The 17632-nt window shown below is 53.9% G+C and overlaps 1 protein-coding gene and 1 long non-coding RNA gene across 3 annotated transcripts; both read left to right on the forward strand.

Moving 5' to 3' along the window:
* The first annotated feature begins 943 nt into the window (after positions 1 to 943).
* On the forward strand, positions 944 to 1875 carry LOC148183803 (uncharacterized). Its single transcript, XR_015773211.1, has 2 exons — positions 944 to 1336; positions 1422 to 1875. It is a non-coding gene; the product is annotated as an uncharacterized LOC148183803 (long non-coding RNA).
* A 5497-nt stretch (positions 1876 to 7372) lies between these two features.
* On the forward strand, positions 7373 to 15153 carry EMX2 (empty spiracles homeobox 2). Of its 2 annotated transcripts, XM_005520780.3 has the most exons (4): positions 7373 to 7603; positions 8319 to 8799; positions 10942 to 11126; positions 13732 to 15153. In XM_005520780.3, the coding sequence occupies exons 2-4, from the start codon at positions 8409 to 8411 to the stop codon at positions 13897 to 13899; spliced, it is 744 nt and encodes a 247-aa protein (XP_005520837.1). In that variant the 5' UTR covers positions 7373 to 7603; positions 8319 to 8408; the 3' UTR covers positions 13900 to 15153. The 2 variants fall into 2 exon arrangements, with proteins under 2 accessions (XP_005520837.1, XP_087915783.1); XM_088059657.1 differs by lacking the exon at positions 7373 to 7603 and having other exon boundaries at positions 8182 to 8799.
* Positions 15154 to 17632: the final 2479 nt, after the last annotated feature.

The raw sequence follows: 17632 nt of genomic DNA on the forward strand, positions 1-17632 counted from the left end.
CGGCTCCTCTCTGCAATGTCAAACCGCGGCCCGGCTGCAGCCTATCCCAAACCCTCCGCAAACTTATTTCCTCCTTCCTCGCTCCCTTCTTCTGAAATACAGCGGAAGGGGAGAACAAGGCACCCCTGCTAACCTCCCGGGGAGATGGGAAGCGGAGAGCAGGCGGCCTTTCTCCTGCCACCGGCTCCCTTCGCCACCACCCTGCCCTTGCCCGCCGCGGTGTCTCCGCTGCCCGCTCTGCCCATGCTGGGAGCTGCGGGAGCTGCGGGAGCTGCGGGGAGCTGCGGGGAGATGCGGGAGCTGCGGGGAGCTGCGGGGAGCTGCGGGGAGCTGCGGGGAGCTGCGGGGAGCTGCGGGAAGCGCTGTGCTTGCCTTGGCTGCGCTGGGGAGCAGGGAAGCTGCAGAGCAGATTTTCAGCAGCGAGACTCTGCATCGGCGCTGCCTGCGGAGCAGACCCCTCGCAGCCGCACGCACTTCTTCCCACAAGGAGGTCCAGGCTCCTGCTCTGCCTCCCCCATCCTTTAGCTATGGGGAGCACTCCCTCTCCGGGACACCCGCGGCTCTCGGACGGAGCCTGCGGGCAGCAGCGCGCCCGCCCCTCGCCGGCACCGGTTGCATTTTCCGACCTGCGGTCAAAAACCACTTTCTTTACCATAACATCTCTCTCTCTTTTTTTTTTCTTTTCTTTTTTTCTTTTCTTTTTTTTTTTTTTTTATTAATTTCCCCTGTAACTGTTTGTGGAAAGTGAAAAGCAATTGGAGGTAGGTGATTTGTGGAGAGAACCGCCGTGTGCGCGCTCTCTTGCCCATATGGAGAAAATTATCGCTCAAGTTCAGGCTTCGTTGGATCGCAGCATCAAACAGCGCAGACCTGGCAGGAGTCGGGAGAGAGGGTCACTTTCTATTCCCGGCTGCTACCCCTGGCGCCTTCACGGTCTGAGAAAGGAGCGAGGACCCGGGGCCGCCGCAGCTCCCCGGGCTCGCTCCGTGCCGCAGCCCCGCTCCGTACCCGGCCAGCTCCGGCTCGGGGCCAAGCCCTGCCCGGGCAGGCTGCTGTACTCCTGTCCCGGCCGTGGCTATTCCAGCCCGGCCCTGACCCCGAGCGCTGTGTCTGGATGCTGACGGAGAGATGTGGCGGCTGTGAAGAGCTTGGCCGAGCAGCACGGCCGGTGTCCGCCCGCAGCGAGCAGGCGGGAGCCGAGCAGTGACTCCCCGCAGCGGCCTGACCTTTGCGGTGTTCTTGCAGAGAGAAGAGCCGGACAAGCGATGAGTGACCCGCACTATCCCAGGGGAACGGCCAGCGAAGCGACGCGGGGAAAGGCAGCACTTCTGCCCAGGTATTCCCTCATCTGTGCACTGCACCGAGGTGAAGTTTTCTAAAACTCCGAAAAGAGCCTTTTCCCTATTTTGTTTCCGTTTCAGGGAGGAAAGAAAGACAAAAAAAAAAAAAAAATTGTAAAAGCACTCTTAGTTTGGAACTAATCTATGGAAAAAGTTGTTGGATGGAAGCAAGGTAACGGAGTGGCAACCCGATGGAATCACGCACAGAGTTTGAGCAAAAGCCCTCATGCCTATGTTTGACATATATTATGCATGTAAAAAAAAAAAAAAAAAAGCAACCCCGGGCTTCGGGGGCCTGGAACTTCCAGAGAAACCGCTAATTTTGCTTTAGGAGTTCTGTTTTATTACACTCTGTATGACTTCCCCAGCGCGCACATCCCTGTGAGCTTGAATATTTGGGAACACATTAGCAAATGAAGGAATTCAGTGAGGTTATGCGTTTCAAAACTGGATACTTATATTGGTATTCCAGGATGCCGCTACAAGCAATTATGTACTTGAGGTCCTCGAAAAAAATGCATGTTTTAAAATGAAATACGTATTAATTAGTGTCCTCAATGACATTTTAATGTGCTAATATTTAGTCGCTACATTTTAGAAGCTTTGGAGAGTTATTTGTGAGTTGATTTGTCCCTTTCTCTCCTGCGAACACTTTGTGCCTCAGGCAGGTCACCAGGACAAAGATAACTCGGGTGGATGGAGCGGCTTGTGGGGGGATGCAGAGAGAATCACTCTGAAAAACCCTCTGCTCTTTTGCAAACTCGAATTTCGCCTAAGGATGGACAAGAGTGGACACAAGTACACACACAAAATTAAAAATAAAACAAAACAAAACGAAACAACAAAACTTAAAAAAAAAATACCTAAATAACCCCGACCCGACCAAGGGAGGAGAAGGAGCTGAGCCTCAGTAGAGCTAATTTCCTTCCAGGCTCTCCCCAAGCCAGGTCAAGAGGTACTGGAAAATAGGGAGGACTTTCTCTCCGTTGCCCAGAAAAATTCTTCGTGAAATGCAAAGTAAATTTAGGCGGGTCCGCGAGATCGGGCTCTCTAGGAGCAAGTTAAAATGGAATAATTCACAAAATCGAATGTCTGAACGAGAAACTAAAAGTATCTCCGTAGTACTAAAAAGTGACGAACAGAACTCGTGGTAAATTATGTAGTGATTTTCTGTTTCCCCTTAGAAACTAAACTTTTGCTTTTGAAGACATGGTTTAGTTTGCTTCTCCCCACTTCTTCCCCATCCCCTGTACGGACCGCTGCTCGGTCCAGAGGAAAGTTTAGGAAAGTTTGTAACTACAGCCCCCTCCTCGGGCGGGATCTCTCCCGCCGCCAAGTCTGGGCCTCCCTCGGCCGCTGCTGGGGCTGCGGGAGCTGCGGGGCCCCGGGCAGGACGGAGCCCCGCACAAGAGCAGCAGGGCACTGATGAGGAACGCTGTGTTCTGAGCTGGGATGGGGAACGAGAGGAGCCGGGAATGCCAGGCATTGCAATGCTCGCACGGGGCAGCGAGCGCTGCGCACCCGCGGGGTCCCCCCGTGTCCCCCCCGGCCGCTCAGGGCAGGAACGTCCCCGCCCAGGTGCAGAGAGGGGGTTCATGTCGCGGACACCGAGTTTCTGTCTTGGTATGCATCGTATTCCACTAAGACAAACAAGCACTAGGTCAAGAGCATCTCCCGCGCGTTCTTCCCACGCAACCTCCACATCAGTGGAGGCTTGGACACCTTTTCGTTCCCATACGAGACGAGCGCTTTCCCACGGGATGTCCTGAGCTCGGACACCTGCAGTCCCTTTCTGGCCGGCAACTCTGCCTCCGCTTTTTTTTTTATTTTTTTTTTTTTTTTATGAGTCTGACGAACTCTCGTCAAGGAAGAGTCCCCGTGGCTGGCACGGGTGTTCAGAAACCCACACAGTTTCAAGGCTCGCCCAGGTAGCCGGTGCCGGGCAAAGCCCGTGTATCTGCCGTGAATTCAGCACTCAACAGCTGGAAGCTGGCTGTAACTCCACAGCGAGCGGTACCGCACCGCCGAACAGCCAGCGCTTCCGAGCCCACGGAATCCCCGCAGGACCTTTTCCTCCGGGATAGAGCCCGCAGGTCAACCGGACAGGAGGGCAGGAAAGACAGGCGCCTTTCCAAAGCCCTCTCGCCTGGATCGCATCACGCACGAGAAGCCACAGTACGCGGCGTGGCACAAGACAAGATTTTGGTGGAAGTGCAAAAATAAGTTCAGGCAGGGGCTGGATGCAGTATTTGGATCCAGCTGTTCCGGTGGCTGTCCCGGAGGAACAGATTCCAGACGTGCTGGTCCCTCGGTGGGTAATTCGAATCAAGCGCTCTGCCAATTCACCGAGGGGAGTTTGGAGTGCGTGAATACACACGCGTGGGCACGCTGCGCCCCGCAAAACCGAAAAAAATAAAAGACACACACACACAAAAAAAATCCCTTTAGGCCTTGATTACTTTTATTAATGGACACATTAAGCGGCCTTAATGCTCCTGGCGGATTTTCGCCGGGACCGGAGAGCTCGGGAGCGGGAGGGTCCGCCCGGGATCCGCTGCCAGCGGCCGCCAGGGGGCGCTGCCGGCCCGCGGATGCGCGCCCGTGGATGCGCGGCCCCGCGCAGCGGGCGGGACCGGGCCCGGGCCCCTCGGGAACGGCGGCATCGGGACCGCTCCCAGCGGCCCGGCCCGGCCCGGCCCGGCCGCACTGCGGCTCGGGGAGCCGAGCTGCTCACCGCGCCCTGCCGCTGCGGGGATTTTCCCCCGCTTCCCCCGCACGTGTTGGTGTTTAAAAGCTCTGGCACGGGTGGGTGTGGGATTCGCGTGGAAAGGCGGGGGTTACGGATGTCCCGTGTTAATGACAAGGTATTGGAACGGCGAAACCGACAGCCCCGGGACGAAAACAGCTCCGCGGAACCACGGCGGGGCCGGGCTGTGCGGAGCGCAAGTGGCGCTGGTTCGGGAGCGAGAGGCGACGGGGCCCTGAATTAGCGTCGAAAAGACAAAAACTAAAGCAATCCTGCCCGACCGCTGTTCCAGGGTCAGTGAGAGGAACCCGGGCAGCAAGGCCTTTTCCTGGTCCCGGTCTCGGTCCCGGTCTCGGTCCCGGTCCTCTGCCGCTGAGATGGGATCCCGGCGGCTCCAGGGCTGGCCCGGCTGTGCGGGACCGAAATAGAGGGGTGAGGTTTTCAGGGCTGGTCTCCTCGATGGGGAGGTCCACGGAAAGCATCCCGTGTGTCCGGGAACCCAGGATGAGTGGGGAGCAAGGCCCTGTCCACGCGTGGCTCTGGCTGTGAACGGAATCCACCTGCTCGGCGGAGGCCGTGGAGCCCGAGCCCGGCCTCTCCCGCAGCTCCGCAGCCCGGCCCGGCTTCTGGAGCCAGGCCCGGCCCGGCCCGGCTCTCCTGCCGAGCACTGCGCTTTTGAGAAGGACTCGCAGGAGGCTTAGACATACTGAGTAGGGTTTAGGGTGTCCAGAAAAAAAATTATATCAGGCTTTTCACCCTCTCCTTTAACTCACGCCTGCCTAGGTCACCTCTCCTCCCTGCTGTGTGCATGAATCTCTGGGACACGGGGGAGAAAGGGGACAGATACCATCCGGAAAAGAAAGTTAAAGGGAGGCTGAAACTTCCCTCACTGCCACCCCCATACCCGCGAAAGTTCAGTCTGGTTTAGCCCATGAATAACCGGCTTACCCCGAGGTTCCGCATCTGAGACCTTCCTCGCAATTTCTTCTTGGCTCGTCTTTTAAAAGATGAGTATTAATTTGGAAATCCGGAGCTGGTGCCTTTGAGGCCAGCCATGTAATTTGACTGCGAGCGCAGCGCACCCCTCCCTCCGAGAGAGGCTGCCACTCGGTGCGCTTGGAGCACATCGGGGATTGCTGGGAAGGAAGCCCCTGCCAGATTTTCTCCATGTAGACGCCAAGAGGACAGCGAGAGCAGCCTGTCGAGACCTTGGGTAGGAAAAGTTCAAGAGAGAGGCTTCGGGAGGTGTTCCCGGGGCAGGCCGGGCTCAGCTCCGCGGCCGTGGCCGGGCCAGCAGAGGCCGGGGCTGCGCTGGAGGCGCCCACGAGAAATGGCCACGGCGACGAGTGCGAGAATGATACAAAAATTTAGGGAGAAGAGGAAAATTCTGGGAAGTCCCATCCCGAGTCCTTTTGGTTTTTGTTCTCACTGTCCCCGGCCTGTTTTATATCTGACAAATCCCAGGGAAAGCTTGTGTTCTCCAGGCTCTGCTCGCGGTTCCTGTGCCTGGATGTGTCCCCGCACACACACACACAACATGCACACAGATTTGTGTGCGAGTGTACGGAGCACAGAGAGCGAGCAGGGCTCGGACCTCCAGGGTGCTGCGGCCGACATCACTCGCTTTTCCCGAAAAAAATCGGACTTGGCCGTGGAGAGCTCCGCGCTGCAAGCGTAGCCTCCTCCGTTCAGCTCCAAAACAGGGGGACCCCCCTTCGGAAAGGGATTTTAGGCTAGAGGATATTTCCCGGGAGGTAAAGAAGGTCGAGGGAAATTTATCGATCGTTTTGGAGGTTCTGCGTGTGTGAGGTTTCTTTTCAAACGGATATAATTCCTCCCTCCCCAAGTGCTAAATTACTCGATGCAGTTTTCAAAGGAGCCCCGTGATTATGTCAGGATGTCTGGAAAGAAAAAAAAAAAAAAAAAAAAAAAAGCAAAGAAAAAGGAGTTGAAGTTTTTCCAATTCAGATTCATTCTTCAGTCCCGGAGAAGTGTAAATATGCAGATGTAGAACACCGTTCTTCCTAGTAGAAGTTTCTATATCTCTCTCTCTTTTTTTTTTTCCTTTCTTTTCTTCTTTCCTTTTTTTTTTTATTTTTTTTTATTTTCAGTGCTCTGGAACCAAGACCCCAGCAGAAAACAGCACATCAAATACCCGTCCTATTTAGGGCACTTTCTGCTCCTTGCTCGTGTCTATAACCCTCTGTCTTTTCAAGAAGAGGAGTAATGACTGCCGCTTGAGGGGAAAAAAGTTGCACGGAGAAGGGGTGACGGGACTTTAAAAGTTAAGACACTAGCGATTCACGAGGGACACGAGTGGGGCTGAAGGGAAATCCTTCTCTCCATTGCTCGGCTCAGCGGAGCCGCAGCCCTGCACTGCGGTGTCTTCGGGCAGGAAAGGTTTTCCCAAACGTGTGAGACCCGGGAGAATGGCACCTCGCAGCAAAAGCTGCCCAAAGACTTGAGTTCCACCGTGCAAAGCTCACTCTGCTCTGCGCTCACACGTGTGGCTGTGGATGTCTGTACGTGCAGCCACCCCACGCCTGGAGATCAGATTTACATTTCCTACAGAAAGTGAACTTCTCCCTCCACAAAGTGCACGCAGCGCGGGGTACACAAAGGGAAACACGGCCTCAAACAAAGGCGCAAGAACAGCCGCATATTTGCGTGCCCAACACTGGTTTGTCACTTATATTTAGCCCGTCGATTTGGTATTGTGTTAAAAATATCGTCAAGCTTGGAATAGATGCTTTTAGCAGAGAGTGGGGAAGGAGAATAGAATTCATCTCGCCCTTTACTGGAAACAACCGTTTAGACGGCGATTTATTTTTTAGCATAATTTAATGCAGTGAAGTAACGGATTTTCAGTGTATAAAGTGGAAAGAAAATAGAAAACAAGGTCCGGGAACGAAGGAAAGAAACGCTAGGCTGGTTTTAGGACTCCCCCCCATCCCTTGGTTCAACAGAAACATTAATTTACATTAGCAATTCCGCATCTTTAAGATAAATTACACAGCGGCGTAATAGATTTAAAGTACACCAGATTTTTTTATCATTAATTGTAAATGTGCAAAATACCTGCTGGTACTTCACTTTAGAAGAATGTAATTGGCAAAAATGGGAGGCTGATGAATAGATAATAGATCCTTAACTACCAATAAACAGTAAGCACCAGCCAAGAGTATTAGGATGTGATCATAATTATTCTGCCGCTCCAGCCAATGGGAGGAGGAGAACTCAGCCCTAAAATCATCTCCGGACCCAAAGGTAAACGCGAAAATACGGACAAGGCTGGAACCGGAGACTTGATCCCCTGTCCCGTCTGCGAGAGCCCGGCGTGTCCCAGCTTTGCACGATGCGGCTGCCCCGCGCTTTGTGCTCCGCACCGCGCGGTGCGGGCAGTGCGGAGGAGACAAGGGGAAATAAATAAGTTCGGAGGAGGAGGACGACCCGTTCTCTCACCGGGACGAAATCTTTCCCGAGCGGGGCATCTCTCCCCGACACCCCGGGGATCAAGGTAACCTCGCCGGGCTGAGAGCACCCGAGAGGTGGCAGGGACAGGGGTGTCGCGCTGGGAGAACAGCCCAACTCCCCCCTGCCCCCACCCGAGGAGATGGAGGGCCCCCCATCCCCCGTTCCGCTGAGCCCCCCCCGGCCCCCGTCCGCCTACCTTGGTCGCTGAGAGGCGTCAGGGGAGGGAGGGCAGCGCGGCTGCGGAGGGGCGCGGAGCCGAGCGGGGCCGGGGGCGAGAGGGGGAGGCTGCGCGGCGCTGCGCGCTCCCGGGCGCGCTCCCGCCGCACTCCGATCCGCGGCTCCATCCCTCCCGATGGCGCTGCCCGGCGCTCGCCTCCCCTCTGACGCACTTTAAAGAGTCTCCCCCTTCAACCTCAAGGCGAGTAATAGCGACCAATCATCAAGCCATTTACCAGGCTTCAGAGGAAGCTGTTTATGTGATCCCAGCACTAATTAGGCTCATGAACTAACAAATCGTTTGCACAACTTGTGAAGGGGCCGATCACATCCATGGATTGTCTTTGGACTTAGGGGGGGAGGGGGGGGCGCGACCGCCTTTTCCTTGCAGGAGGGAAACTTCTCCCAGCAACTTTTTTTTTTTTTTGTGTGAGTGTGTGCGTGGTGCGTGTGTGTGTCTCCCTTTTGGGTACCGCTGGCTGCCGCTGCCTCCTTTTCCTCCAGCCCCTGTCTATTTATGTGTGTATCTATCCCTCCTCAAGTCACTCCCTGCTGCAAACTTCCCCGGATCGTCTCCCGCGCACCAGAGAGAGACGGGCAGAGATTGGGTCGGGGACTCTCGTCGCGGCAGCATGTTTCAGCCCACACCCAAGCGGTGTTTCACCATCGAGTCGCTGGTGGCCAAAGACAGCCCCTTGCCCGCGTCTCGCTCCGAGGATCCTATCCGGCCGGCGGCGCTCAGCTATGCCAATTCCAGCCCGATGAACCCTTTTCTCAACGGCTTCCACTCCACTGGCAGGGGGGTCTACTCCAACCCGGACTTGGTCTTTGCAGAGGCCGTCTCCCACCCGCCGAACCCGGCCGTGCCGGTCCATCCCGTGCCCCCTCCTCACGCCCTGGCCGCCCACCCGCTGCCTGCTTCGCACTCCACGCACCCGCTCTTCGCCTCGCAGCAAAGGGACCCCTCCACCTTTTACCCGTGGCTAATACACCGCTACCGGTATCTGGGCCACAGGTTCCAAGGTACGTTCAACTTTTCTTCTCCTTCCGATCCAGCCCCGCATCCTGCGGCGGCCCCCGGCCGGTCCCGGCCGTGCGGATGTTGGGGGTGGGCGGGCGGCCCCTGCCCGGAGCGGGAAGCTCGGCTCGGCCGGGCCCGGGGTCTTTTGTCCCTGTCTCACCCTCCGCCAAACTTGGAAGAGCTGTCAGAGCCGAGGGGCTCGCGCTTGGTATTGTTTTGCTGCTTTTCCCGGTTTGTTTTGGTTTCCCGGGAAGAGTGGGGCAAGCGGGAAGGCAAGGCCGGCTGGGACTTCGTCAGCTTTCTTGCCCCATTAAAAGCAGACGAAAAGGTGGATAGTTTTTGTTCCGGTGTGTTAAGAGCTAGAGAGGAGCCCCCGAAGGAAGCGGCGGCGCAGAGGGGGAATGGAGAGGTGGAGAGGCTGAGGTTCCCCCGGGAAGGCGGCGGTGCCCGCCCGGCTGCCGGGGCCGAGCTGCGGGGCCGCTGGAAGCCCCCGCCGCCGCCCCAAGTCCGGCCGCTGCTTTTGCTAGAGGGGAAGAAACGAAGCGAACCCCAGAGAAAGGAGGAGGGGAGTGTGTGTGAGGAATTAATCCCAGCGCCGGAGCAGCGCGGGGAAAGGGGGCTGCGGAGGATGGCCAGGAAAGGGGCACGGAGGGAGATCCCGACCGTGCGGTCCGCGAGGGGCTCCAAATGCCAAGCGATTAATAACCGGCTGAAGGGAAACAACCGAATCCAATGGCGGACAATCAATAAAATCCCCCTTGTTTAACCCTTTGTAACCGGCAGCGTCTTCTCCGAAGGGTGAGCCGATCTCTCCTGTAATGGGTCCAGCCTCTGCCACTTTCATTATAGGCAAACCAACAAACAAACAAACAAAACAAATCAGCCTCCGCTCTCAGGGATCCATCTGCCTTTTTTGTTCTGGTTTGGTTTTTTTTTCCCTTGTATATTTATTTATTAATTCGAAACGAAAACAAACCACCTGCATGTTGCATTTTCTCCGGCCTTCCACAGCCGGGCCGCTGCAGCCGGGCTGGAAAAGGAGCCACTCTCTCCGAAGCCAGGCGGTCTGAGACACAAAATGGATTATTACCCTTTCAGAATAAAATTACAGGTTTCGCTCACCAAATTATTTGTCGCAGGCACCAGGCGATTGGTAACGAGGGGTAGATGAAAGGAGGAAATGTCCTGGTGTCGAGCCACAGCCTGATTTCAAACACACCCTCCTCCTCCAACGATTTTTAAAGCACTTTCAGAGAGAGCCCCTCGGTGCCGCTTCCACCTTGGAAAGGCCAGCCCGGAGAAGCGGCCCAGGGACACCCCAGAGGGAAATGCCCACCGAAGAGCCCCGGCTCAGCAGCCCCCGCTCCCGCCCCCGCTCCTGCAGGCCGCAGCAATGGGATGGGACGGAATGGGATGAGGTGGGATGGGATAGGATAGGATGGGATGGGATGGGATGGCCGCTCTGTAGCCTCCTCAGAGTTTGGTTCTTTATTTCCACGCCGGTTCCCAGCTCCGCCGAGGCAGCGGAGAGGGTCAGTGGGCCGGGAAGGCGGCGGTGGGAGCCCCGCTGCGGGCTCCACACCGATAGAACCGAGGGAAGCAGCGGGATAAAGGCTCCGGCCGGAGTTTTGGGCGAGGGAAACCGAGGCAGGCCGGGGGAGCAGGCGGGCGGCTCCCGGAGCCCGGTGGGCGGCCAGGGAGACTCCCGGGGCTCGGCCAGTGCACCCCGAGAGCCGCTGCCCAGCTGGCCGCCGAGGGAAGGTGGAAATAACAAACAAATAGGGAAAGACGTGAGGCTCCGGTGGTCGAGGGGGCAGCCGTGAGGTGTAGCTGCAGACACCGCAGCCGTGCTCTGGCCAATTCTTTTATTTTCTTCTTTCTTTTCTGTAGTGCTCGCCAGGTTGTGTTTTGGCATTTTAATTTCTACCAGTCTTCTCCTCCCCCTGCTTATTTATTCTTCCCCTCCAAGAGTTTATCAAAGAAAAATTCAGTACAAAAAAGGACTTGAAAAATAATAAAAGAAGAGGCTATAGTTGGATTTATCTGGAGGGTAATGGTGGGAGACAAAAATTCTTGCACTGAAAAGTGCTGTCGAGTGCGTTTGGGGAAGGTGTCTAACTAATCTGTTTTACCCTGTTTCCCAGGGAATGAAACCAGCCCGGAGAGCTTCCTATTGCACAATGCACTGGCCAGGAAACCCAAACGGATCCGTACAGCTTTCTCCCCATCCCAATTACTGAGACTGGAACATGCCTTTGAGAAGAACCATTATGTAGTAGGAGCGGAGAGAAAGCAGCTGGCACACAGCCTCAGCCTCACGGAAACTCAGGTAAGGGGGAAGCAGGGATCGGGCAGTCGGGAAAGCGAAAGTACCGGCATCTCCTTGGGAAAACCCACCCGGCCGGGCCGGCATTCGGGCAATGATAAGGGCAAATTTTATGGGTGTTTAGGCCTCCAGTTCCGAACTGCTGCAGCGGACAGAGGGATCTCCCCTCACCTGAGAGTATTAAAATCCTTTTCCCGTTCGGGATGCCACGGCTCGTGCCGGGGGTCGCGGTGCCTCGGTCGGGCGTGGGGAGCCACAGCTCTCGGGGAGCGATTTGGGGTCCCCCGTGCAGCCCCGGCTGGAGCTCCCAAGCGGGGAGGCAGCGGCGAGAGTTGCGGGATGTGGGTCCGGTCGTTTGGCTGTGGGACTAGTCCGACCCTCAAGAAGGGGTTCGATGTTAGGGGAAAAGCCACCAAAGTAAATGCTGGGGCCAGGGGGAGAACCTCCCCTTTAGACCCTACAGCAGAAAAAGTGTTTCTTGTACGAATTTTCGCTCGTTTCTAGCCGGCAGAGGGGATGTGATGAGCCGGTTCAGGAGGGCAGAAAGATGAATAATAGAAGCAGAGAAATTATTCACAAGAAATCCCCCCCCCCTTACCCCTTTCAACCCCCCCCCTCCCCCCCACCCCGCCGACTGGCTGCAGGCCAGAACCGCACCGGAGGCTGTTTCGGCTCTCCGGTGGGACTCTCGGAGATGTCTCTGCCACGGTCGTGCCGGCCCGAGGGTCTGGGCAGGTACCGGGGCCGGGCAGCCGGGGGTGGGCGCAGGCTCTCCCCAACGGCTGGGGGACTAGGGCTGGCTGCGAGGGCGCTTTTCACGCGGTTTTCTCCCCGCCGGAAGAAAGGCTGGAGTTTGGAGGACTGGTGGTGGTGGTTGTTGTTTTTGTTGTTGTGTCGGGCTTTTGTTTTGTGCCCTTCCAGGAGACTCGTGGAGAGAGGGTTCCAGATGGGGATTGTCTCTGCTACAGTATGTGGCACTGTACTAAAAAAAAAAAAAAAAAGCCAAAATACCCAGCCGCAGCCTAGTTCAAAGTTCCCAGTAAACACAGCGTTCTCTGGGCGGATTAAGTTGTAACACTTTTTTTTTTTTTTCTTAACTCCTTTTCGTGGGGGAAGCAATAAAGAGGTTGGAGCTTTTGTTTTAAAATGTCTCCCTAACAAAACAATAAAAAGGGATCGCCACTTTTATGAGGTTCCCTGAACAAGGGACCGGTCACAGGCTTATTTCTACTGGAAAGCTGTATTTAAGGTGGTCTTTGTGCTGCTTGATTCCGAAGCTGGTTGGGGTCTTTTGTCCGGATGTCAAACCCCCAGTCCCCTACAAATGAGCTCCCTTTTGGGAGATCAGCGTGCAGAAATGAACCGTCCTCCCCTTCAATTAGCAAACTAAAAGCAAATTAAACTCACCCCTTGTTCCCCGCTCAGCTTTTTAATGGGGGACTTTTGGAGAATATGAAAATGCAGCAGAGATGTGTGTCCGGCCAGTCAGGTCTCTGTTCTGAAGAGGCAGCGAAGCGGGTTAAACCAGCTTATTAAAATGCTCCAGTTCCCTTTCCCCCCCCTTGCTGAGGCCTTTATCAGGCACTTTCAGACAGAACCAGAGTTTTAAACTGCTTTAAAAAAAAAAAAAAAGTTTACCTTTGGGCGCTACAAGGAGTGTGGCCAGCCCTGGAGATAGCTCCCAGATCAATACTATCTGTAATTAAAGCACTGAAGTCAGCTGCCGGCTGGTTCAGTCAGATGTACGCGGCGCTGAACAAAATCAGAGGGATATTTACGATGCCGCTTCCCGGTTTCACCACACTGCGATCTCTCCTGGACGGCACGTCCCGGGGAGATGCTGGGGAGAGGGACCGACGTTTTTCTATTCAGGGCATTTTTGTACATTTTATTCGCTTTTCCACGAGGAAAAAAAAAACCAAAAAAACCCGTGCATCCACCCCCAGTCCCGTTAGAACGGACGAGGCCCAGTCTTTGCTTTGCTCTGCCGGGCAGGCGGGAGCCCCGGCCCGAGCTCCCGGGGCTGGGGGCCGTGGGAAGGAGCGGGGAACCGGAGCCTCTCCGAGCAGCGGGGCCATCGAGCTGACAGCCCACGGGCGAGCTCCACTCTGCGCGGCCCCCGCCTGGGCTATCCGGGCGCTGCTCGGGGCTGCGCGCCCGCGGAGGCTCCAGGTGCGCGCACGGAGCATCCCCGGGAGCTGCTGCTCGCTCCTGCACACCTGGGGGTCTGCGGAGCCTGGGACAGCCCGAGAGTGCCCTTCCCGCACAGGGCACGGAACAGAGGGGACACGGCTCCGGCCAGGGTGGCAGCAGGGCACGGAGCAGAGGGGACACGGCTCCGGCCAGGGTGGCAGCAGGGCACGGAGCAGAGGGGACACGGCTCCGGCCAGGGTGGCAGCAGGGCACGGAGCAGAGGGGACACGGCTCCTGCCAGGGTGGCAGCAGGGCACGGAGCAGAGGGGACACGCTGCGGACAGACCCCGGGGCTGGCAGGGCCCGGGCCCGGTGGAGCACAGAACGGGCTGGGACTGGAACATCTCCCTGCTCCGGGGCAGCACCGGCGGCCGGGCAGGCGTGGGACTAACGCCCGGTGCCTTTCCTCCCGCAGGTAAAAGTATGGTTTCAGAACAGACGGACAAAGTTCAAGCGGCAAAAGTTGGAAGAGGAAGGTTCAGACTCACAACAGAAGAAAAAAGGGACTCATCACATTAACCGGTGGAGAATCGCCACCAAACAAGCCAGTCCAGAGGAAATCGACGTCACGTCGGACGATTAAAAACTGGCACTTTTGGACTTTTTAAAGCCAGCACCCCACCAAGAGAAAGTGTTAAAGGCTCACCCCCCACCCCCGCGGTGCGGGGAAGGACACGGAGATCTCCATCAGAACGCGATTCCTGCCTGGGAGGGAGCTGGGAGCGAGCGAGGGCTCCGAACTGTGGCACTGCCGGCACCGCTCTGGCAAAGGGGATCTGTCAATCAAAGCCAAAACACCGGGACGAGGTGATTGACAGGTATTCCGTTTATCGCAGTCCACTTTTAAAAACATACGTTAAAAAAAATTAAAAATATATAGAAAAAAATCATAAAAAGGAAAAAAAAAATAGAAGCAAAAAAAGCCCCAAACCAAACCAGAAAATTAACACCTTACGGGACATTTTGCACTTCACGGTTTTTTCCGTCTTTGAAAGAGAAATTTCCATAAGCAGCCAAAACCCACACCTGTTTCAGAAACTTGAATTGCATGTGTAAAGCCGTCTGGGGAAAAAAAAAAGAAAAAGAAATCTAAAAAAAAAAGGAAAAAAATTACTCCGGTTCCTAAAGACAGAAATGAATTGTAATTTTTTTCCCCTTTAAGACAGGTTCTGTGTGCTTTTTAATTTTATTTTACAAGAAATGTGCAGTCTGTAAACATTTTATGATAACTTCTGGCGTCAAAGTGTTTGTGAAAGCTAAATGAAGTAGCAGTAACAAAGCATAGTGTTCCTTCCGGATGGACAAACACGGTGGGGAGGGGAGGGACGGGAGGGAAAGGCTGGGGGGGGCGGGGGAGGTTGGGGTTGGTCATAACTTTTGCTGAAAAAAAAAAAAAATCAAATGGAATTAAATTATCTCCCCCCCCCCTCCCCCCAACTGTATCCCCATTGCAAAACCGGATGGTGATTACTTTTTTTTTAAGATTAACAAAACGCAAACCCAGCGACCAGTTTTGGCGGTGGGGACACTTTCTAGGCTGGGAGGATCCAGAGAAAAGGGACTTAAAATCGAGGATTGATTTTTTTTTTTTCCTTCCTAATGGCCATTTTCATTGGGTCAATTTTCAAGCACTGACCTTATAATATTCCGAGATCATAGAGCTACTAAAGAAAAAAAAAAAAAAAAGTGACAAATGTTTCCTTCATGTCTCCTATACCAGAATGTAAATATTTTTGTGTTTTGTGTTTAATTTGTTAGAATTCTAACACACTATATACTTCCAAGAAGTATGTCATTGTCAATATTTTGTCAATAAAGATTTATCAATATGCCCTAATTTTTTAAGCAATATCTTTTCCCCTTCACCTCCAAATTTCTCGGAAACCAATGGTTTCCCCCCACACCGCCTTGTTTTTAGCTGCTGAACCCCCGCGGCCGCGCCGCGCATTCCTGCGGCCATAGGCACATTTTCTTAATGTATTCGCTGGCTGCTAAATAGACCTCTAAAAATAAGCCGCAGAGGCGCACTTGCTGTATATAAATACCTAAAATCTACGAAACAGAACCAAACCAACCAAACAAAAACCTCAAGGAGAAACCCAGCCCCTTCCCTGGTTAGAAATTGAAGCGCGGACCGGTTCGTGATGGTGAAACTGGTCGGCAGCAGCCGCGCTCCGCTGAGAGAGGCTTTCCTCGGCAAAAAATATGTGTTTTATTTAGCGAGAGAGGATTTTTTTTTTTGGTCTTTTCCCCCATCTTTTCTATCCCCCGTGCAGGTGGGAGCGATGAGGAACAGGTCCTGTGAGCAGAGGCTGCGCCCCAGCTGCTGCCGCTCTCAGGGAGCGATCCTGGGCACTGAGTAAAACTCTGACATTAAAGACGAGGGGGAAAGGAAAGGGGAAAAAAAAAAAAAAAAAAGAAAAAATGTTGCTCTGGGTCCTTGAGGAAACTAGCTGGTTTTCTGGGGGTACACAGTTGTTTTTTCATGCTTCATTTGCTCCTTAGCCTGATAGACTGCATTAATCAGTTTTATTTCCATTGATAGAGAAACCTCGTCTGCTCTGTTCGAGCTACAAAGAATCCTGCAAGCTTTTGTGAAAGTGCAAATCAGTTTAGGCAATTATCATACCAGGAATATGAAGGGGAAAGAGGAGGCATTGCCCAGTGGTCTCCTTTAATCTCTTAATCCGTGGATCCAGGGGGGCTAGTTGGACATAATTTAGGACAATCTGACTACCCTTTACACTGTGATAAGGCGAAGTTACAATGCATCGCAAAAATACGAGCTTTGTTAAACATACTGCCTTGAAAAGTTAAGATTAGACATTCTGTGCACGTGTTGGCTCTATCGGGTACTATGTAAATTTAATTTTTTTAAAAAAAAAATCCGATTTTTTTTTTTTTAAGCATCTCTTCTTATACAATCCCGGTGACTTTCCATTCACTTGTGCTACAAATATGAGAGAGGCCCAGTCAGGGTTAGGACGCATGTCGCAATGCAGTCCCTTCCATTTAAACCTAGGCTAATTATTTAGTAGAGCTATTCCCAAGGTAAACTCGTGGCGTTTCTTCCCTCCTCGAACAGCTGATGATGCAGATCTGGAAACCGAGCAGGATGCACATTTCCCCTGAACTCGCCCAAGCTGCCTTGCTCTCCACTTCAAACCCGGGTAAATGGGCAAACATTAAACGGATTGCGGCCGAACAGCAGACTTGGGCCTTTCTAGAAATTGTTTCCCATCTTGATAAAAGTCTGATTTCTGCAGGAACCGTATACTTCTTCCCCCACCCCTCTTTTTTTTTCTTTTCTTTTTTTTCCTTTTTTTTTTTTTTTTTCTTAAACCGTGAGGGAAGAGAGGGAGAGAGGGGGAAAAAAATTAAGCGTCCTATGTAGCGTAACAGCAATAAAATCTTCAGAGAATGCCATTAGCTTTGAAAAAAACCCTAAAAGCTTTATTACAAACCCAGCTTTGAAAATAGGGGGGATTAGGAGTCTGAAAGGGTCCCACAATGGTTAGAAGAAAAGGTTTCATGCTAATGAGGTTAATGCCCTTTGTATCTCAGGACTCCACAACTTCATTACTCCCTATCTCCGGCTGCACCAAGCGGCTCAGAACACTGCAATCCACTCCAGCTCTCCCCTGCCTTGCCTAGAGAAGGATTTGATAGCAGCTCTGTTCAAACTAGATAATTATATCTTTTCAAGTCGGAATTAAGATAAAGAAAGTGAAGCAAAGGCGGCTAGCCTTGATCCACTGCAAACAAATTTGGCGCACTTTCTAGTCTCTCTCCCCCTGCCTCAATAGGCAGGACAGTCAGCTTATTAGACCCTCATTTGCTTTATTAATTCATCTATTTAAAGTGGCAGGATTAGAGAGAGGGAGAGAGAGGCAGAGTCTAATGTGGGACAGTGGATGCCAGGCAACGTGGAAATATAAATATTGGCGAGATGCTATCCGAGCGGGCGTTCAAAAATACATTTTATATTAAATAACTGAGAGGGGTGGGGGAGGGAGCGTGGATTTCGGGTGGCGAATTGCAAACTCTGACGGAATTTTACGGCTTTTTTGAAGGAAAGCTGGGGGACGGCTGCCGGGGACCGGCTCTTCCTCCGGGGGACGCGCGGCCCTCGGTGCCTGGAGGGGGATTTGGCCCCCGGGCTGCTCGGGGGGCTGCAGGACAAGCGGGGACCCCCCGCACCCCAGGGCCCGGGGCCGCTCCTCGCAGCGCTGCCCCGCAGATCCGAGCGGCCGGGCTTGTGCGGTTCCCTCCTCCACCGCTCTGCTCTGTGTGTCTGTCTCATCTCCATCTGTCCT

This window comes from Pseudopodoces humilis, chromosome 9 (genome assembly GCF_049639895.1).
Source record: "Pseudopodoces humilis isolate 2021_Gansu_Grassland_sample_001 chromosome 9, ASM4963989v1, whole genome shotgun sequence".
Classification (NCBI taxonomy): domain Eukaryota; kingdom Metazoa; phylum Chordata; class Aves; order Passeriformes; family Paridae; genus Pseudopodoces; species Pseudopodoces humilis.